Here is a 22,426-nt window from a genome sequence, read left to right on the forward strand (position 1 = left end):
ACTGACTGTAATGCTGTTTTTTCGCATCCAACCTGGACCTGGATCCACCCAAGAACTGAGCTCTTCTCTATATTCTTCTCTATATTTTTTTTATTTTATTTAATTTTTTAAAAATTAATTGTATTAAATTTAAACATGAATAATATGGTGCACTTATTGATGTGATGCAATGTAGTTGTTTTGCTTAGTAGAGCTATGTAAATTATATTGCTAAATGGACTGATGTAAAATGTGACACAGCAAATGGAATTGGACGTGTTAACTGTCTGATTGTGAAGGTCTGACAGTAGTGAGAAGTGTGAGTTTTATTTTATTGTTTTTTTTATTTGTTATTGTATTAGCACTGTTATTTATTAATGTTATAGGGACTGCAGATGGAAACTAGCTAATAAGTTATAATCTGGTGCAGCACATCTCTGACTCATGTGAGCTTAATGTTTCTGTACATTGTCCCTTAAATAAAGACTAAACTAAACTAAACTAGGTCCTTCTCAAAAAATTAGCATATTGTGATAAAGTTCAGTATTTTCTGTAATGTACTGATAAACATTAGACTTTCATATATGTTAGATTCATTACACACAACTGAAGTAGTTCAAGCCTTTTGTTGTTTTAATATTGATGATATTGGCCAAAAAGTAAAGAAAAACCAAAAATCCCTGTCTCAAAAAATTAGCACATTATGAAAAGGTACTCGAAACGAGCTATTAACCTAATCATCTGAATCAACGAGTTAACTCTAAACACCTGCAAAAGATTCCTGAGGCCTTTAAAAACTCTCAGCCTGGTTCATTACTCAAAACCGCAATCATGGGTAAGACTGCCGACCTGACTGCTGTCCAGAAGGCCATCATTGACACCCTCAAGCAAGAGGGTAAGACACAGAAAGAAATTTCTGAGCGAATAGGCTGTTCCCAGAGTGCTGTATCAAGGCACCTCAGTGGAAAGTCTGTGGGAAGGAAAAAGTGTGACAGAAAACGCTGCACAACTACAAGAGGTGACTGGACCCTGAGGAAGATTGTGGAGAAGGGCCGATTCCAGACCTTGGGGGACCCGCGGAAGCAGTGGACTGAGTCTGGAGTAGAAACATCCAGAGCCACCGTGCACAGGCGTGTGCAGGAAATGGGCTACAGGTGCCGCATTCCCCAGGTCAAGCCACTTTTGAACCAGAAACAGCGGCAGAAGCGCCTGACCTGGGCTACAGAGAAGCAGCACTGGACTGTTGCTCAGTGGTCCAAAGTACTTTTTTTGGATGAAAGCAAATTTTGCATGTCATTCGGAAATCAAGGTACCAGAGTCTGGAGGAAGACTGGGGAGAAGGAAATGCCAAAATGCCTGAAGTCCAGTGTCAAGTACCCACAATCAGTGATGGTGTGGGGTGCCATGTCAGCTGCTGGTGGTGGTCCACTGTGTTTTATCAAGGGCAGGGTCAATGCAGCTGGCTATCAGGAGATTTTGGAGCACTTCATGCTTGCATCTGCTGAAAAGCTTTATGGAGATGAAGATTTCATTTTTCAGCACGACCTGGCACCTGCTCACAGTGCCAAAACCACTGGTAAATGGTTTACTGACCATGGTATTGCGGTGCTCAATTGGCCTGCCAACTCTCCTGACCTGAACCCCATAGAGAATCTGTGGGATATTGTGAAGAGGAAGTTGAGAGTCACCAGACCCACCACTGTGGATGAGCTTAAGGCCGCTATCGAAGCATCCTGGGCCTCCATAACACCTCAGCAGTGCCACAGGCTGATTGCCTCCATGCCATGCCGTATTGAAGCAGTCATTTCTGCAAAAGGATTCCCGACCAAGTATTGAGTGCATAAGTGAACATAATTATTTGAAGGTTGACTTTTTTTGTATTAAAAACACTTTTCTTTTATTGGTCGGATGGAATATGCTAATTTTTTGAGATAGGGATTTTTGGTTTTTCTTTACTTTTTGGCCAGTATCATCAATATTAAAACAATAAAAGGCTTGAACTACTTCAGTTGTGTGTAATGAATCTAACATATATGAAAGTCTAATGTTTATCAGTACATTACAGAAAATACTGAACTTTATCACAATATGCTAATTTTTTGAGACGGACCTGTAGTTTTCTGTTTTATAATCTTCCTTAAAGTAAATATAATGTCTTAACTTTGTTTTTTGACAAATGTCATATTTCCATTGTTTTTTAAAAGCATCTGTTAACTTTTGATGTCGTAAATTTAAATTACATTTAAGTTTGTTTCTACTAATATAATTTAAATCATTATCAGAGAATAATTTAGTCATTTCCCTGGCCCAAGGATGCTGATTTGAACAGTCCCATAAAAAAACTTTCTTTGTCAGTCTATCCTCTGGTAGCTGGGTGAGGCGGTTCCATAAACGCATCATTTCAATTCTCTGCTTTATCAAGCAGGACTCCCAACCCATATCACCTTGTAAAGCTAATTTAGTTGTAAATTTATGCACACCTAAAAATATTCTAATTGCTCTATTTTGAAGAGCATTAATGTGCTCAACTTCCTTTGCACCCCACACACCGGCAGAGTAAAACAAAACAGAACCAACCAATGAATCAAACAGTTTTGCAAATACAGAGAAAGTAAGATCAGGCACAACTTTCATCTTACTCACAATTGAACCCAGAGCTCTGCCTGCTGAGTCTGAGAGTAGCTTAGTTCCCTCTGTAAAGCTCATGAACTTGTTAAACACTAGTCCTAGGTATTTATATGAACTTGTGTATGCTAATGAGGTGGATCCATACATAAAATTATAAGTACTTCGCAACTGCCTGCTTGTCCTAAAATGCATAATCTGAGTTTTATCCTGATTTATAGCAAGCCGCCATTTTCCACACCATGCATTCAGAATAGATAAAATATTCTGCAAATTTGTTTCATTTTCTGCCACTAAAATAATATCATCAGCATACAACAATATACATAAATTGATATCATCAATGCAAATACCCAGGCTAGCGTCTTTGATTTCAGTTACCAGATCATTTATATATAGAGAGAATAAGGTTGGTGTTAGAACATCTCCCTGCTTTACACCAAAGGGAGTAGGGAACCAGCCAGTTCTTAAATTATTGACTTCGATACAAGCAACAGGGGTTTTGTACAGGGACTTGATTGCATTGTAAAACTTACCATTTGTACCATAACCTAACAATTTAAATAATAAAAGATCCCTATTCACTCAATCGAATGCCTTCTGGAAATCAACAAAACAAGCAAAAGTGGACTTCCTTTGTTGAAGCCGAGCTCTTACCACTGAAGATAAGACGTAAATGTGGTCAATGCAAGCCCTGCCTCTTCTAAAGCCGTTCTGTTCATCAGCCAAAATATTATGTGTTTCAAAGTAATCAGTCAGTCAGTGCAATTAAGAATTGCAGAATAAAGTTTGTACACTGTGCTGATTAGACTGATACCTCTATAATTAAGTGGCTCTCTTGGATCCAACTTAGTTGATTTTGGTATTGGTTTTATAACTGACTGATACCACACTGATGGAATAACGGCATGATCAAAGCAGGCTTGAAAAAGACAGTGCAAAACATTGACCAATGAAGGAGCTTTAAGAGCTTCATTCGGGAGCTGCTCAATACCTACAGCTTTATTTGGTTTAGCTGAGCTTATGGTTCTTTGTACCTCTTCAACTGTTATATCGAGATTTAACAAATCGTTACGACCCAGCATTGTATTCAACATTTCACTTTCCAAATTAACTTTCTGTAAACAAATTTGTTTTAAGAAATCATCATTAAAAGATACTTTATGACAACCATAAAGGGCACTATAGTCATGTTCCCATTTCATCATTATGGTCTCCTTATCAAAACAAACCTCTCCATTGGCTGTAACAACTTCCATGGGGATCATCTTACTGTTTTGCGGTCCTAATTTATTAATTTCTCTCCAGAAGAGTTTTGAGTTTAATTGCTGATTTTGCAGGGTAATGCTCTGCCCTCTTCTGAAATTTCTTTTAATAAATCTTAACTTTCTATCAAAGTACTGTTGATGTTTTTTAAATTCACATTTTAAAGTGATTTTTTCAATAGGGACTCTAGATTTTAAATAAAGTTTTTCAGCTACTCTAGCTTTAGTCCAAAGATTGTGAAGCTCTTCATTCCAGTATGGCTGGTTTATTTTATAGTATTTTGGCCTGTGTCCCGTTTTCCTCTCAGAGCATCCCATTTCTTTATGTATAATATCACAAAGTTTTTTGTAAGTTGTATCCATGTTTTGCTGTGTTTCGATTTCTTTTACAAATCTATTTTGAATACTGGTCAAGGTAACTGCACAGTCATCAGTGGACAAGAATTTTGAGGAGAAACATCTTCTGATAATTTTCCTAGGTAAATTAGAATTATCTTGCTTAGGCAAAACAAACTCTCCAGTTCTAAACTTAAGACTTAACAAAGAGTGATCAGGAAGTCTGGATTGAGGGCCAATTAGATCTAAGGCTTCAGAACCAATCTTTTCCGCAAGCTCTGAAGGCGTGTAGACATTAATTTCAAGACAAGACTTTATATCTTTGTGTGGTGTTATAATATAATCTACAACAGCCTTTCCCCTAACAGACGCAGAAGTAAAATTATCTGCGTCTGAGTTTAATCTTCCATTGAGCACACAGCATTTTGCATCTTTTAGAAACTCAATAAACGCCTCACCATGTTTATTGGAACTTAAATCTAATGCATTTCTAATAGGGATTTCATCTGTATCAATATAATCTTTTAAATTAGAGATACGGGCATTAAAATCCCCACACAAATAAGAACAATCCACGTCAAGTCGATACAATAACGACAATAAATGTCCAAAAAAACATTCTGCATTTCTTCCAAAAGTCGATGTTTCAGGTGGCAAGTAACAAGAGATTAGAGCAAAAGACTGAAGTGTTTTCAAAAAGCAGACACAATAAGCCATCGATAGTCTTATCAACAATTCTAACATAAAACTGCTCAAGAACTACATTTCTAACAAAAATCCCCACACCACCTGAAGCTTTAACAGCTTTTCTATGCGTAACGCGATTATGTCCAAACCAAGAGTATCCAAACAGTTCAATGCTTGAGCAAGACAAGTGTGTCTCATTTAGACAGACAAAGTCCGGATTTAAATGATGGACAGCAAAAGTCAGACAAGAATAGACAAAGACACAAAATATTACAAAAATGAGATACAGAAAGACAAAAGAACAATTAGCGACATAGTATTTTACTTGATCAACTTGTCAAGGTTTAGAAATTATTTTAAATTTCTAGTTTAGCATATTTACAATTTGCAGTTAATATCTTCTCTGTAATTTTTGCACTTTTTCAAACTCGTCCTATGGGCCAGATTGGACCCTCTGGCAGGCCAGTTTTGGCCCGTGGGCCACATGTTTGACACCCTTGCTTTCAAGCCTATAAGAATAAGTATTTGTTGTTCCAACACACAACACTTTGACACTATAATTGACATCATGAAACAACCAAAAATGTTAATTATAGCAGTTCCAGAGTGGTACCATAGACCAAAAAGCAGTTCAACATGTACTACACATAAATAATAATAGTTAACAAGGTTTGTCGATGCTGACTTGTCTGCAACACTTTTGACAAATGCTGGAGTTGTAGACATTCAAGTCCCTGGCGACAGCCTGAAATAACAAGCCAGCATGGCAACAGCCTGTTCTCGTCTTCTGTGGCATTGTGTCATTTAAATAAAGCTGCATTTTAAGATGCCTTTTGTAGTCACCGGTCACAGGAGAGCCTGTGTACTGCTGTCGGATCATTCTCCTTTAAAGCCACATCTAGATCATCTCAGTGCTTGACAATTCATCACCAGCTGAACAGCTCAGAAATGTTTTTGTGCAGGACTGGCTAAAATGAACCCTTTCTAACCAGAACAAAATAAATGAGAGTTTTAACTTGGTCTCAAAGTTGCATGCTGCATTAGCATTTTTCTTCAATGCACATTTTGGACAATGTTTTTCGCTAAGTGGAACTCACCTGGCGTGGTAAGAGGTCTCTCATTTCACAGAAAGCTAAAAGCCATTAAGGATAGCTGAAACCCATTAAGTCCAACAACAGACGGTGGTACAAAATGCAATGAAGGAATTAATTTCATCTCCTATTCTAATCTACATGCTGTTTGAATTTTACTGCCAGCTATGTACACCCCCTGTCAAAAGTTTTGAGACAGGTTCTAATTTATTTGAATGAGAAAGTGTCTCAAAGCTTTCGACAGGGGGTGTATGTAGTATATTTACTGTCACAGCTGTACATCATAACAGTAAACTGTGAATCAATTTCAATGTTAGCTTGTACTTTGCATCATCTTTCTTATCATACATGTATCCAACTGTGTGTTATATGTTCCTTGTTCCCCACCCCCCTCTTCTCCCATCCCTCCTTCTCTGCCTCTGTCACTCTACCTCTACCTCTCTACCTCTTCACCTCTTCTGTCCCTCTCAACCTGCCCGACCAGCAAGCAGATGGGTCCCCCCACATAAAGAAAATGGTTTCTGCTCCAGGTTTTTTTCCTGTTAAAAGGGTGTTTTCCTTGCCACTGTCGCCTTGGGGCTTGCTCTGGGGGTCAGGCATATGGGTTCTGTAAAGCGTCTTGAGACAATTCGACTGGAATTGTAATTGTATAAATAAAATTGAATTTAATTGAATCCTATGCACCTGGACGAATCAGTCTAGAGGTTAAATGTAGCAATGCTCACACTTCTCAGTAGAAGACCTTTTTAATAATCTCCATTTTGGTGTTGTTTCTGCAGTCTGCGGCGCTGCTCATTACTTTGGTCATATTGTGGGAGTTTATTTTTCCAGTCTACACTGCAGGATATGTACCACAACATGTAAATCAGTCATTAAACAATGTTAACAACTAGAAAGTAGATTTACTGTTTTCTTCAGTTTAACTTCAGAGACTCAGCAGATATTCATGACTACTGGCAACACAGAACCTTCACCTTACTGTTTTAATCACATTCAGGTTTTCTGAAGGTTACATTAATATGAACCAACATCTCCACTGACAGTTTTATGAACTAAATGTACCACATTACACGAACACAACACACTTCAACTGTGTACATGAAAGTCAACACAAACATTGTTAGCTAATGCTACATTACCTTTAATCAGGCTATGACTGAGCAGCTAGCTCGGATAGCATTGCTAATTCACATTAAAGCTAATATTGACTGGATGCTAACTCTATCTCTGGTCAACATACACACAAATAAACTCCATCGACATTTGGAGTGCATGGTACACAATGATACTACAGGTGTATATAAAGTGCATTAAACCCGGTACCATTAAGAAAATAAACATTAACTTACTGAACTATCAGAGTCCTTTCAGTGTCTGCTGGTAGAATCAATCGAAGCGCCACAGTGACATCGCTTCACTTTAGCGGTGCTAGGAGCTGGCGTCAGGCAGGAATTCTGTGATCAGAAAGCCCCACCCAGAGCATTTTAATTGACAGCTCAGTCCATCAAGTGAAAGTAAATGCAAAACAGAAAAAGCAATGACAAAATGAAAAAGCAAATGAAAAATGGAAAAGACAATGACAAAATGGAAAAATAAAAGGAAAAAAACAGAGAAAAGGGCAAAGCAAAGACAAAATTTCCCTTTTTGTTTATTTATTTATTTATTTATTCCTCTTTATACTTACACATTTATTTCCTTATTTTTAGCTGATTTATTTATTTAGTTCTCTTTTTATTTACACATTTCTTTCTTTCTTTCTTTATCTTTGTATTTACACATCCATCCATCCATCCATCCATCCATCCATCCATCCATCCATCCTCCCTCTATACACCGCTTTATCCTCATTAGGGTCGCGGGGGGTGCTGGAGCCTATCCCAGCTGACTCGGGCGAAGACAGGGGACACCCTGGACAGGTCGCCAGTCTGTCACAGGGCTACATACACAGATGAACAATCACAATCACACTCACATTCACACCTACGGACAATTTAGAGTACTCAATTAACCTCAGCATATTTTTGGACTGTGGGAGGAAGCCGGAGTGCCCGGAGAAAACCCACGCATGCTCAGGGAGAACATGCAAACTCCATGCAGAAAGATCCCAGGCCCACCCCGGGATTCAAATCAGGGATCTTCTTGCTGCAAGGCGAAAGTGCTAACCACTACCCACTGAGCAGCCCGTATTTACACATTTATTTATTTCTCTTTATATTTACACATTTATTACCTTATTTTTAACAGATTCATATTTTATTGTGGCACTTCTGTGACTCCATACTCTCCCTCCATCTGTGTCAAATAGATAACAGCCAATGGAGCGAAATGAGGCTGCACTGCCTGCACTCGGGCAGAGTGAGCAGCATCTTTGTTTATAAATGAGTGACTGACTGACTGACTGAATGAGCGATGCGGTTTTTCAGCTACTTGCAGTGAGAGTACCTTTTTGTCCGACACCCTCTTGTAGCGCTGAGTGGCACGAAGCTTTTGTGCTGATCTCAAGGTGTGAGCAAAATTAGCAATAATATGTCTGTTTTTCACAAGAAAGGGAGTCATCATGGAACAGATGTTTAACTCATGTGCGCTTCCTCAATGTTTTTTCTTTGATAAAAGCGGTTTATTAGTTTTTGATGAAAGAGCAGTTATGGATCATTATCATGATCACATCAGTTCTTCTGGGAAATGGAGCCATAGCTGCGAAATCTTTAAGAAAGTGTCATTAATTCCAAGCTGCACAAGTAATTTTACCCTGACCCTTGCCCTCTTCATTATTTCTCACCTGTGCTTTGCTTTGCTGGTGTTCATCGGAGACAGAGTTACACTTAAGGCAGGGAGAAAATAACTCTGATGTCAGGAAGAGCTGTATTTTGTTCTCAACGTTAATGGCGAAGATGATTTAGGAAATGGCATTAAAGACCTAATTTCCTGCATTCTGATGCATTTTTAGGTAACGATTTAGTTTCTTTTGCATCCATTTATGGCCAAAAGGTCATTTATCTAAAGGAAAGTGCAAAGGTCAGACACCACGAGTCAACAATTTAGTGCTTTTTGCTTTGTTTGGGTTTTACTGGGAGGCACAAATGCACAAGTTTGAAATACTGAAGGGGACATGTTCCCCCCCTGAAATCTACACCTATGAGTGATGATATTGAATGGTAAGTAGGCAGCTGAAGCCACTGGCCAGCGTCAGCTCTCTGGGGCTCTTAACTTCCAAGGGAGAGTTATTCCACTCAGAAAGAGGTGCTGTGGGAGTAATCTGCAGTCACGCACTTTGTGACTCAGGCCATGCTTAATCCACAAAGCCTGCTGTCATCACTCACATCTCTGCAAACCTCAGGCAGAAAACTGTAAAGACGTAGATCACAAATGTATCCTGGCATGAGAATAAATATATCTATATACTGATTTTTTTCCCAGTGTCACTATTTTTCTTAGGAGCAAAGCAAGGTGAGAGTCACCTGGTCTGGATATCTGTAACCAGCAGGGTCAGGAATAAAGAGCTGGATATGCAAAATGCAAGAAGCACATGCATTGTATATCACCCAGACTTGGCCAGGAGACTTGTGAAAGCACATTGGAATTTTTTTCCAGTCACTTTAGAAATTGCCCAAGTTTGTTGCCTCAGTTTTAAATGTATTCAGAGAAAAAAATGAGTTTTCCCTGTGAATGCTTTAGCTGAAGCTAGCATAAAATGGGTTTTATTTGTTTGGGAAAGTCACAAAACTGAACCTAAACTGGAAGGAAGTGTTTTTGAGTGTGTGTGTGTGTGTGTGTGTGTGTGTGTGTGTGTGTGTGTGTGTGTGTGTGTGTGTGTGTGTGTGTGTGTGTGTACTTGTTTCTGCTATACCGGTGGGGACTTTGACCTGACTATTTGCTATAAAGGTGGGGACTTGTCTTACGGTGGGGACCTAAAATGAGGTCCCCACGGGTGGCAACACCGTTTTCTTTGCCATATTGTTGTTAATAAAAAATGTAAAAGTGCAAAAACGTTTGTTTAGGGTTAGGCATTGATTTGGTGATGGTTAAGGTTAGGGTTAGGGTAAGGGTTAGGAGTTAGATATGAATGGGAGTCAATGGTAAGTCCCCACTGGTATAGAAAAACAAACATGTGTGTGTGTGTGTGTGTGTGTGTGTGTGTGTGTGTGTGTGTGTGTGTGTGTGTGTGTTCTTGTACTTGCTACATGGTGAGTACCATTTTCTGCATTTAACTATCAAAGTGAGGACATTTTGGCCGGTCCTCACTTTGAAATAGCCATGTTTGAGGGTGAAGACTTGTTTTTAGAGAACAGGTATGAATTGAGGTTTGGTTAGGGTTAGGGTAAGGATTAAGTTTAGGCAATCAGTTGTGATGGTTAAGGTTAGGGTAAGGCTCTAGGAAATGCATTACGCCTATGGATGTCCTCACTAAGATAGAAGTACAAACATGTGTGTGTGTGTGTGTGTGTGTGTGTGTGTGTGTGTGTGTGTGTGAGAGAGAGAGAGAGAGAGAGAGAGAGAGAGAGAGAGAGAGAGAGAGAGAGAGAGAGAGAGAGAGAGAGAGAGAGAGATCTGTTTTTTTTAGATCAACAGACAATTGAAAAACACAAGAAAGATTCTAGAACTCTGCTGTAGAATTCATCCACAACTGTTGAAAATGCAGGAATGTAACCTAGGTACTTAGGTTATAACAGCTGTTTTCTTGTTGCAATCGAACAGATGACAGCATCGACAAACCGTTGGATTATTTCCTCATTTCTGGAGAACACTCAGGACTTTATTTCCATCACCATGGCTCAGAGAACACAACCAGAACGTGAAGTTCGGTTCAACATTACACCAGAGCAGGCTGCTTCCAAAGGCTTCAAAAGGCCTGGACTTTACAAGAAATTTTATAGTTTGATAGAACTCCTGGTTGAAAAGGAGCAGTCATTCCAGCAGGAAGAGGCCAGCCAGACCAGATTAAGCAAACTGGAAGAACTGCTGTCTCTGCAGAGAAAGCTAATCAGCTTGTTGCTACAAGCCGAGCTGGAGGCCAAGAGCCAAAAAAACGAAGATCAGGCCTCTTGCCAGACCCAGACTGCGACCATGAATTCGGCCGATGCCATGGTTCACAGAGAACCTGACTACCAAGAAAATGGGGACTTGAAAATGCAAGTCGAATCCTTGGTGATAGAGAATAAAAAATGCAGGAAGAAAACAACAAGCTGCAGAAAGAAAATCAGGCATTGGTAGAAAAGACTCAAAGACTGGAGGAGAAGATCAGGCTGACTGAGAAAGTCAACATCCAAGCGGACATCAAGTTCAAGACTGATCAGATTGAAACTCTCCAGACAGAGAAATCACAACTCCAAGACCAGAACAACGAGAGATCCCTCCAGATCAAAAAGCTGGAGGAAATGCTCTTCCAAGAATCTTGCAAGAATCAAGAGATGGTGGAGAACGTTAAGTTCATGGAAGAGCAGACCAGAGCAAATCAGGAACTGCTCAGGAGACAAAAAGACCTGCAGGAAAGAATCAAACAACAAATACAAAATAATCAGGAACTGCAGGACCTTTGGATCCAAAAGAAAAACAAAAAGAGACTTTTCAAGTTTTTTAGGAGGACCAAAGGTAGAAAGAGCAACGAAAAAACAAGTGATGAGGTGATCGAGGAGACAAATGAACAAGCAGAAGCAAATGAACAACAGGAGCAGGAGAAAAGAGCCAAGAATAAGAAAAAGAGCTTCTGGAGTTGGCTCAAGGGCAACAAGAAGGCGGAGTAGCCTCCTCCTTCCTCCATTTCCTCACCCCTTCTGCCTCCTTTCTCCTCACCTCTTCAACCTCTGTCACCCTCATCCTCTCTATTTCTTCCCTTTCCTTCCATCGTTTCCTTTCCCTACTACTCTTTCTTTCTATTCTTTCTAGTCCTGCTTTTCTTTCCTTTCCCCTCCTGTCTCGCGTCCTGTGTGTTCTGTGTTCCCCTCTAAAGAATCGCCACCTTATCGCGGTGGAGGGGTTTGAGTGTCCCTGTGATCCTGGGAACTATGTTGTCCGGGGCAATAGCTCCTGGTAGGGTCTCCCAAGGCCAATTGGTTCTAGGTGAGGGACCAGACAAAGAGCAATTCTGAAAACCCTGATGACATTTAACAGTTTTTTTTTTACATTTTAATTGAATACAATGTTTTCAGTATTTTTTTAAATAGCTGTAAGAATTAGCTAATAATTTTTTATCATGGAGCAATATATAGTGTCACTACAAGGCTTCAGCTCCCAACCTGTTGCAATTCTAGAAATATTAACCTCTCGATTTTAAGATATCAAAGAATGAAAATTAAGAATAAATCTTCAGAAAAATAAAAAATACAAATGGTCTGAATACACCTTCTTTTTAACATGTTTTTAAATTTTTTTCTACTTTAAAAATAAAACACTTTATATTTGTATTGTCCAAAAAACAGAAATTATAGAAGATAAGTCATGTTAATATTTTAACATATTCAAACAACCATACAAACAAAACAGCACAAGTGAAATACTGATGTGAAACCTCAGTTTTTATTATTTATTTGATCTTCCACTTTTCTTTTTATAACCCAGACAAGGCTTTGAAATTATTTTTTTACCACATCCGCCACGTCGGTCCACTTTTCATCTACCTAAAATATTCATATATCCAATATTAGCTCTTTGTTTTAGCGAGCTATTTGATAATAGGTTTAGGAAAAACTGTACTTGATCCGATTTAGAAATTTGATTTCTTTGTAACACAACATACATATATTTCGTGAGCCTCATAAACATTTTTTTCCGCATTAAAATGACTCAGAGCTCTTTGTTGGTGTCCAAATTTTAACAACACACATCTGGAAAAATAGGACACCAAAGAGACAGAAAAAGAAAATCAAACAAGATGAAACAAAGACAAGCACTAACAAAAGTGATGACAAAAAAATCCCATATCTGGTGCAAAACCATAAAAAAAAACACCAACAAAACAACATAGAAACCCATACAAATACAGCAAAAAATTTAAAGAATGAGATCTGCCGTTGTTTTTATTTCTGGGAGATGATATGTTTGTTGTCTCTGGATTTTTTGATCCATATGTAAATATTAGCACATTTCACATCATTATGTTCATATCAGCCTGGAGATAAAATGTGTTTTTTAATATACTTGACTGAAAATGATCCAAAATTTTGAAATCAATAGAATACTGAGGTGGAACAGCTGGGATTTAAACTGTCTGCTTCATAATCCAGTCATTAATTATCAGTTATTTCATCATATCTGTTATGATTGTGCAAAAACTCCCCTTTTTCATTTTGCGACTTTCCCAAATCCTTTCATTTTTAGTGGGGTTTGAACCCTTGTGACCAGTAAGTAGCCTTTATTTATGTTACTGCCTGCATCACTGCTTCATTCTAGCTTTAAAGGTAAATTATTATCTGGTTCTGTTACAGTTTATAATCATCCCAGCTTGCTCTCCCTTCCACCAGCATGAAATCGGAACAAATTCTCCACTGTCTCTTTATTTCTTGATGCTGATTAAAATGGGGCTGTACAGAGGCTCGGGGGTAAGCACTGGGATCTTTCTGCGTGGAGTTTGCATGTTCTCCTTCTGCATGTGTGGATTTTCTACGGGTGTATAGATAATGAATAAATGGATGATTAAAATGGCCAGTTAGATGTCTCAGCTTCAGCTCAGTTCAGCTTCATTTATACACGTCAGATTTATCACTTGTGTCATCTCAGGGTAATTCACACAGTAGGATGAAGACCTCGGTGACAGAACTTTGTCTGACCAATTCTTAATCTCTGTATAATTACTTGACTCTTCCTTCTCGGTTCCATTAGTATTTTATTTATCAAATCGATACCCTTTTTGACTCTAGCTGAATTTTCTACAGCTTAATTAGAACAAAGCGGAAGTTTTGGTCCCTGAAAATATTTTTTTTTCCTCACAGTAAAATTTCTGATGTCCACATTTTCAACATTTTTGAGAAATGTTTGAACATTTTTTGGTGGAAAAAAGAAATATTACAAAAAATATTTCTTTAAGAACATTCAGAAAAAAATCAACCAAAATCCAGCGAATTTCGCTGGATTTTGGTTGATTTTTTTCTGAATGTTCTTAAAAAAAATTAGAAATTTTACTGATATATATGTAATCATTTTAGATATTTCTGGATTTTTTGAGGAAGATTTTTAGTCATTTTTTAAAAAATATTTACAAGAATTTTCTTGCCAAATTCAGGGGATTTTTAAAAAAAAAAAACTTTCAAGGGAAATTTTTAATGAATTTTTGAAATTTTCTTCCTGAAGGTTTTGCAAGTTTTCAGAAATTTGGGGAAATTTTATGCAGAATGTTTGGGTTTTTTTCAGACAAGGAAGCATTTTTTTTTTTTTTTTGTGCCCGTAAATGAAGACAACAGGAGGGTTAAGACGACCTGTAAATCTGATTGCGGCATTAAAATGATCATTTCAGCTGCAGTTTTCCGACATTCCTTGAACTACTCACGTGTGATCTAAAGTTTAATCAACAAAAATAAACAAATCTAAGCTTAAATCTTCACATTTAATCAAATTTCATTTTATTCTACACGTTTTGTCAAAAATTTGCACCAGATTCTGTTAAAATACGAAAAAAAAATCTGTTGAAATCTAAGTTCAATATCTATATTATGTAAAGTTCTCATTTTTTCCAGTGCTGGTAACACCACATAACCGAAAATGCATATTCATTATTTGGAAAGCACTGCCAGACTGTTTCCCTCTCAAATCAATGCATGCTACAGTACTATAAGCCAATATAATAGAGGCCTTATTTAAGTTAAATTGACATAAGATAGATATTTATTAATCCCACAGCTGGTGATTTTGCAGTTTTAATGCAGTAGGATAGTGCAAAAAAATATAGGGACATTGCAGAAAAGCAACAAACAGAAATTGCAGATATGAAACCAATTTCTGTTTCAAAAATGATTTCGAAATCTCTTTATTGATTTATAAAACTCTTAATGGTCTTGGTCATACATGTTTATCAGATCTGGTGGTTTATTCAGCATCGTTTTTTAAAATGTTTTTCTCTCCTTTTGAATGTGAATCACTTTGTCCTCCACAGAAATACTCTGAGTTTTCTTTTATAATTCATGCAGATGTCAAATTTTTGTTCCTTTTCCAATTCTGATGCCATAATTTTGAAAGTTTAATATTAGTATGCCTGCCTTCACTCCAATTTTTTGTCATTTCCTGGAATTTTACCGCCACCTATTGGACTGGAGGAGGAAAACAAAAGAGTGTGGAAAGAATACAATAATAAAATATAACTTTTAAAATTATAATTATTTAGTTTATAACTGTAGCTATATCTTTAATTTTTTTTATATTTACTTACTAATTAACATTCTGCTCTAAACATTAATAACGTTGGATGTATATGACGGTTAAAAACTTTTTTTCCTCATAATTTATTTGGTTTTAAATGAATGTATGGTGCTGGAACAAATCCTAGCATGGGTCTTTCTCATAACAAAAATGTTTTATAATCACAACAGATTGTTTAACACGTGAATAAAGGAAATATTAAAGTACAATCAATGCAAAGAGACAAATATCGGCTTCACCGGGCAGGCAAAGTCGCAACATTAAAAAACTGAGGTAAACATATTAGTTTATTAAAGGCTACCACATAAAGCAATTCCTTTCATTGAAACAGAAAAGATATTTTTATTAAATGTAGTATACTGTACATGATAAAAAATATAAACTGTCTCATTTGGATTTCTAGGCACAGAAAATATCAGAGCTATTAATTAAGTGTATTTTCAGAATTTATTGTAATTAAAATAACATCATTCCTACCTGACGCTCTGATTGAAGTAAATAGGAGCTCCAAGTGATCCTGGCTGAACCTGTAGGTGAGCACATACCGCTGAACTTGGAGAAGCTCAGGAATCATCAGCATCAATGTGTCAATATTGATGACAAATCCGATGACAGACAAGTACCTGCAAAAGAAAAAAGTTTTATTACTCTGATCATGGCAAAACAAGACACCCCAAGAAAGCACCATGTAATTTTGTTCATTCAAAGCAGTAAAGTGATTTTCCATCACATCCATCAGTAATGTGTAATCACCAGTTCTTGAGTGCCTATCACAGGGATGCAAACTCACAGAGAATGAAAATGGTAAACAGCTACCAGAGCAGATAGATAATTAGTTTGCATCCATGTTTTTAGGAATGTGATCAGTTTCTTCTTTAACTTATACAGTATACTTTAAGGACACTTAACTTGGAACAATATAATTGCAGAACTGGGAGAACTTGAGAACAAGAACACATGCAATACCTACCATTTTGACATCTACATGTACTTGGTGTTATGTAATACATACCATTTACAAATATCTAGGAAAACTGAAACACATCAGACATTTCCGACATCAACAAAACTGAACGCTGAAAAACATTTAAATAAATGAGCATCATGTTAGCATACATACCGTTATGACACTTGTGTGGGACAGAATACAAAACAATTTGAACAGAGATAAAAATAAGGAAAACACTGTAACAGTAGCATTATATGAACCTGATGTAGAGAACGGAGCATCTTAGGAATTCGATGCATAACAGAACAATGGAGCATCTTAGGAACTGGATGCATAAGGGAACAAAGTGTCGTTGAACTCATGTCATGAACTTTTCATGCATGAATAACAAGCACTATTTTAATAGACCTCTTCGATCGGTGAAGGGGTGCTCCATCTTTTGTCACCAAAGTGAGCAAGTACTCCCTGGCTCTTGATAAAAACGCTTTTCTCTCCATCCAATTCAAAGCATCCAAGGGAGCTTTGAATCCTTTGGCACGAGGATTGCGTCCATTCATTATGTCAATCAGCCTGTCAATCATCTATAAAGAAATATCGGCATCTAAATCACTATCATTACAGAGTTTCATTAGGTATCAGATAGTTGAAATCAACACTCATCTATTCAAAATATACAGAGAACAGATTACTTATTTCTAAACTGTATGTTCAATGAGTTAATATGCAAGTATTAGTATTTGCTTGACTTCCTTATTTCCATAGGTCTGCTTTGTACTACAGTAAATTTCAGAGCTTTACCACTCAAACATCTGTGAAGGTATGTGTAAGGTTATGTACAAACTTTTGTGTTTATGATGAACATGCAATATCATGGTTTATGACAACATTTGGATGTTGAATTTAGAGTCAGTCAGAATTGTCAACAAATTGTTCCTGATGCTCAAATCAAATTTTATTTTTTGTTTTTTTAAAACATGTACTTGGTTCTATAATCATTAATAGTATTACCTCAATGAATTCTGCCATTGCCTCACAGTCTTTAAACTGAGAGTACCCAAGATCCCTCATTGTGCGGAGAGCCACTGACAAAGAGCGACTCAGTGTCTGCGCAGCCAGGGACACCCTCATCTTGTGGTTCTCAAAGTAGACATGTTTGTCTGTAATTTTATTGGCAGCGTGCAGTCCATCCTTTTTTTGCACATCATTGAGATGATTAATGTACCTCCAATTGATCTGTTCAGTGGTTGTTGCAATTGGACTGTATGCCTGCAGAATAAGAATCAGTCACTACTCAAACAAGTGCAAACAGCATAATGTGATCATCCCATCCAGCCATAACTGCAAATGATCAAACAGCAATATTTAGATATAAGCTGCAGCAGAAGAATCATAACTTGTACAAATAGGTCTACAGCCATCACCATTTACCTGCAACATATTACGTGCCAACTTGAGCATGTGGCAAGCATCCATCATTACAAATACTTTCTCGCCAGTCACCGGATGCGGGAAACTGGTTTGAAGCGGCTCTCGTGGGTCTCTCTTCAGCTCACACCCAAGTTGGTTGCACATGCTGACATTGGAGGCGTGACCATTCATAGTTGCACAGACTACCCGAATGCCCCGTGCATGCAGCTCCTCCAACGCATGACTGAGAAGGACCCTTTGTGTGTCTGGAGACAGAGACTTAGTCAGGTAGTATGCAATGGGAGCCTTCCAATGTCCTTGTAGGCCAACCACCATGAACACATGAGCCTCAGGAGCAACATCAGTCTCACTGCTTCCATCAACCATGTCCACAAATCCAGACATTGACTGGCTGTTTGGAATATATTGCACATGTTTCCTGATGGCCATGGTATCCGACATGAGTGCAACACATCCATATTTATCCTGATCTTCTTGGCATCTACTCTCCAGCATATCCAGCATCATCTTATTCAAGCCAGGCTTGTCATCCACCGAACACAGCCACCTGTAAAATAAATAAATAAAAAATTGAGAACTAGCTATTTAACGTGTTTGCATCAGTAATTGCCAAAAATTGAATTGGACAACATTAAGACTACCTTTGTAATGTATGTGGATGTGGGAGAGGAAAGTGTTGAGTTTCTCGGAGGTACTTGTATGCCTTCGGACCATGCAGATGGAGCGTGAGTGCAAACTCCCTGTACTCTTTTGTATACTCATGGCCCTGGTTTGCCATGAAGTCTATCTGAAGACCTGAAATTTTATGAGAAAAATCGATCAAGTCCCCTTCAGATAATAACTAAGGAGTTTAATAGAGTGTAAGAATAACATGTACATGAATTTCAAAGTGTGAATTTTATTTTACCTGAGTAGAATTCAAGCCTCTCTTTGAGCTCTTCGTTAATGAGGTTCTTTTCCCTCAAATCCCCCAAAAGACTCTCTGCTGTGGTCTTTGCCCTCTTTTCTCTGGCAACGGCGTTTTTCTTCTCTCGCTCCAGACTTTCCACTCTTGCTAGGGCTTCACTAAGTCTGATCTTAAGAGCGGTAGGAGAAGCCGGCAAACCATAGCCATGATCCTAGAGAGAAGGATGAACATAGTTTGAGTGATATTTCACTTCACACACATCACTTTGACACCACTAGTGTATGGCTCACATTCTTTCTTATTGTCATCACCTGTCAAAGCCACTGCAAGCAGTGTGTGTGTGTGTGTGTGTGTGTGTGTGTGTGTGTGTGTGTGTGTGTGTGTGTGTGTGTGTGTGTGTGTGTGTGTGTGTGTGTGTGTGTGTGTGTGTGAGTGTGTGTGTGTGGGGGGGCAACCTACTTCACTTTTAAGTCAATAAATGAGGTTATTTTTGCTTGACGCTCATCCTCTGTGATGGTACCTTCTCTTAGGTTCATTGCAGCAAAACCACAGATATCGTGTTTTGTGTTTTACATAGTTTTATTCTCTATTGAATCTTAGCACCCATATTTCCCACAATGGAACCTTGACTATTTGGTTCCAGATTAGGGTGTGCTGTGCTAAAAGTGGCTAATGTAGATTTAAACACATGAAAGAGTCCCATGTCTCCATCTGCAGTTTCATATCTAAAGTGTTGGACAAACTGTAACTTCGACCTGATAATGGCGCTGGATGAATAGCTTTGGAATCGCCCAAATTATTTCAATTCATCCGTTGCTCGCCTCAGACATCTATCATCTAATAGCTGTTGAGGCATTTGATTCATTATAATAATAGAAATCCAGACTCTGTGGTGCGAAAGGAACAGATGATCACCACAGTTATTGTCATTGGTTATCCCAGACCAAAGGAAGAAAATTTGATGGCAAACCAGGAGCCAAAGTGGTGGAGTAATCAAAATTGCATTCCAAAGAGCCACTTTTTAAAATGTTTGAATTGTATGATATGAGAGCTGCGCAGTGGCTCGATGAAAAGGGTGTGCTCATTCAGCCAAGACCTAATGTAAGGGGAGTTGCTCCATGACCAAACAAAAGTCTCCCGGTGTCCTGTTGTTGGTCCTGCCTAACAGAACTTTAAGGTTGTCACCAAACTGTTCAGGAGTAAGCAACTTCCGCTTTTGTCCTTCACTGTTGAACATTCTGAAGACGTGGCTTGTTCTGGATAGTGATACAGAGCTATCTCTGGAATATGTCACTTCATCTCTCATTCTCTTGGTCTTTGTCTCATCCCGGCCTTCCTGGAATCTTTCTGCATGGAGTTTGCATGTTCTCCCTGTGCATGTGTGGCTTTCCTCTGGGTACTCTGGCTTCCTCCCACAGTTCCAAACATGCTGAGATTAAATGATTATTCCAGATCAGTGTGGGACCTTCACGCTCGTCCGCTCGTCCGTAGCGACCTGAAACTCAGCCGGACGACTCGTCATTACGATATCTACATTCTTGCTCGTCCGCCCGGACGATCACCGCTCAGAAAGACATATTAAACTAGAAAAGCACTCGGAGAGTGCAGACCTCCGCCAGGCCATCGCTCAATTGTACAGATGACCAATCGGAGTTTGTTTGTCTGTGTGTCTGTCTGTTTGTTGACAGCATAACCCAAAACGTAATGGACGGATTTAATTTAGTTTTAACAGTTTGTGCACAAAGCATAACATGCATGTACAGTGTAAGAGCACGGTGTTTTGACGCACGCACATAACGGTAGCGTTGCGCGCGCGTGTGACGGTACCGTACGCCTCGCCGCCGCTTCGTTCCGTTGGTCCCGACTCGCTCGGGCAGGCCGAACCGGCCACGCGGAATTCGGCCGTCGCCCGGGATCTTTGTGCACAAAGCATAACATTCATGTACAGTGTAACAGCACAGTGTTTTGACGGCGGCGCCGCCGCACGCACGTAACGGTAGCATTGCGCGCACGTGACGGTACCGTACGCGTCGCCGCCGCTTCGTTCCGTCGGTCCCGACTTGCTGGGGCAGGCCGAACCGGCCGCGCGGAATTCGGCCGTCGCCTGGGATCAATCCGGCGACCTCTGTCTGTACAATTGAGCGATGACTGGCGGCCATCCCTGCAATTGTCCTTCGACCTTCAAAAAAATCCTGGATCCAGATGGTGATCCGGATCACCTCCAAAATCTAATCGATTGTTACTTTTGCTCTTCCGGACATCCTGTAAAAATTTGGTGAAAATCCGTCCATGACTTTTTGAGTTATGATGTTAACAGACAAACAGACACACACACACACACACACACACACACACACACACACACACACACACACACACACACACACACACACACACACACACACACACACACACAGACGGACAGACAGACAAACTCCGGTGATTACATAACCTCCTGGCGGAGGTAATGATTTCTTACCAATTTAAAACAATGAATAACTTCTTGGTTCTCAACCTGCAGGAGGCCGCCATCTTGTGTCATTGTGCATCGCTTTCGCGCAGGTTTCAGTTTCCGGTTGGGGTTCGTGTGGATGTTGAGCGAGGTCGATTCCGACTCTAACCATTTATTTATATTTATTGCTTCGGTTCCCAACTTTCCTTAGGGGTCTCACTTCGATCACTGAATGACAGTACAGAGGGGGCTATAATGGATAATGAAGAGTTTCATTTCCGATTTTTCTTATTATTCGATGTTTGGAGGTTCGATTCCCACATCTCCACACAGGTCTCAGTTTGGATCACACAGGTTATTAGGGCAGACGCTTGGGTTTTGTTATCAAGGAATATTCTCAGGGATGATGTGGTCTTAGGACTTTTTTGGTATGACATTTTTGTGATAATTTTGTGCTAACTAAGAGACTTTGTGCTAACTTGTCTAAGTCATATTTGTTCTTGTTGGTCAGAGAGACTATTTAATGATAATATGAAGATATTAGTATTGGATATGAAGATATATAGACTTGGTATGATGATGATGACATTATATCTCATATTTGCTTATCAGAGATAAATTTATTTCAATGTTAGATAGATGATACTAGTAATAATGTACATAGTTGTTATGTTAAAAATTATCTCAGGATGATGATCTCAGTGCTACTGGAGGACTTGATGCTACATTTAAATTTTCAATATTATTTCTGTAGAGTTGCCATATTAAAAGTGATCATAATGATCTCAGGATGATGATCTAAGTCTTACTGGAGTGTAGTATTAAAGTTACACAAGATATAATTAAAGATTTTTAAAAAAGTGACTTTTTAATCAGTTTTATTTTTTGCTTCAACTTAAAAAAAAAACGCCGCGAATTACGGACGACCAGAAATTTGTACGGACTACCAAAAATTTGGATTTGGCAGGAGTTGGTCGTCCGTAATTTGCTGTACGGACGACCAAGGATTTTGATGAAGGTGTTAGTCTGTATGTGTAGCCCTGTGATAGATTGGTGACCTGTCCAGGGTGTCCCCTGCCTTCACCCTAAATCAGCTGGGATGACCCAATGGCCGTTCCCTGGTAGCTCAACTGGTTGAGGGGGTGACCCATAAACAAGGGCTATAGTCCCTGACACAGCAGCCATGATTTCAGTTCTGGCATTTGCTGCATGTCCTTTCTCTACTCATTTTAGTTGCTCCCTGGGGACAAAAGTTTCTGAATCTGAACTCTTCTCCCCACGTTTCCTGTCTCTCTCCGCTTTCAACTCTAATAAAGGCTATAAAAGCCCCACAAGTAACTTCAAAAGTGAAGAGTCAGCTGG

General features: G+C 38.9%; 1 protein-coding gene across 3 annotated transcripts in view; it reads right to left on the reverse strand.

The window, feature by feature from the left end:
- Positions 1 to 1,846: 1,846 nt before the first annotated feature.
- The window catches only part of LOC110949666 (galanin receptor type 1-like), a 39,362-nt gene continuing 18,782 nt past the window's right edge, over positions 1,847 to 22,426 (reverse strand). Inside the window, exons 1-5 of one of the 3 annotated variants that reach the window (XM_051957260.1) lie at positions 18,613 to 18,818; positions 18,347 to 18,500; positions 17,706 to 18,252; positions 15,806 to 15,951; positions 1,847 to 7,437 (exon numbers count right to left, since the gene is read on the reverse strand). In XM_051957260.1, coding sequence (XP_051813220.1) covers positions 3,360 to 4,949 — 1,590 coding nt within the window. In that variant the 5' untranslated portion in view covers positions 4,950 to 7,437; positions 15,806 to 15,951; positions 17,706 to 18,252; positions 18,347 to 18,500; positions 18,613 to 18,818 and the 3' untranslated portion in view covers positions 1,847 to 3,359. Of the gene's footprint in view, positions 7,438 to 15,805; positions 18,253 to 18,346; positions 18,501 to 18,612; positions 18,824 to 22,426 lie in introns of those variants that run through there. The other 2 variants (XM_051957261.1, XR_007945574.1) reach the window with 2 other exon arrangements.

The sequence above is a fragment of the Acanthochromis polyacanthus genome, chromosome 12 (assembly GCF_021347895.1).
Source record: "Acanthochromis polyacanthus isolate Apoly-LR-REF ecotype Palm Island chromosome 12, KAUST_Apoly_ChrSc, whole genome shotgun sequence".
Classification (NCBI taxonomy): Eukaryota; Metazoa; Chordata; class Actinopteri; family Pomacentridae; genus Acanthochromis; species Acanthochromis polyacanthus.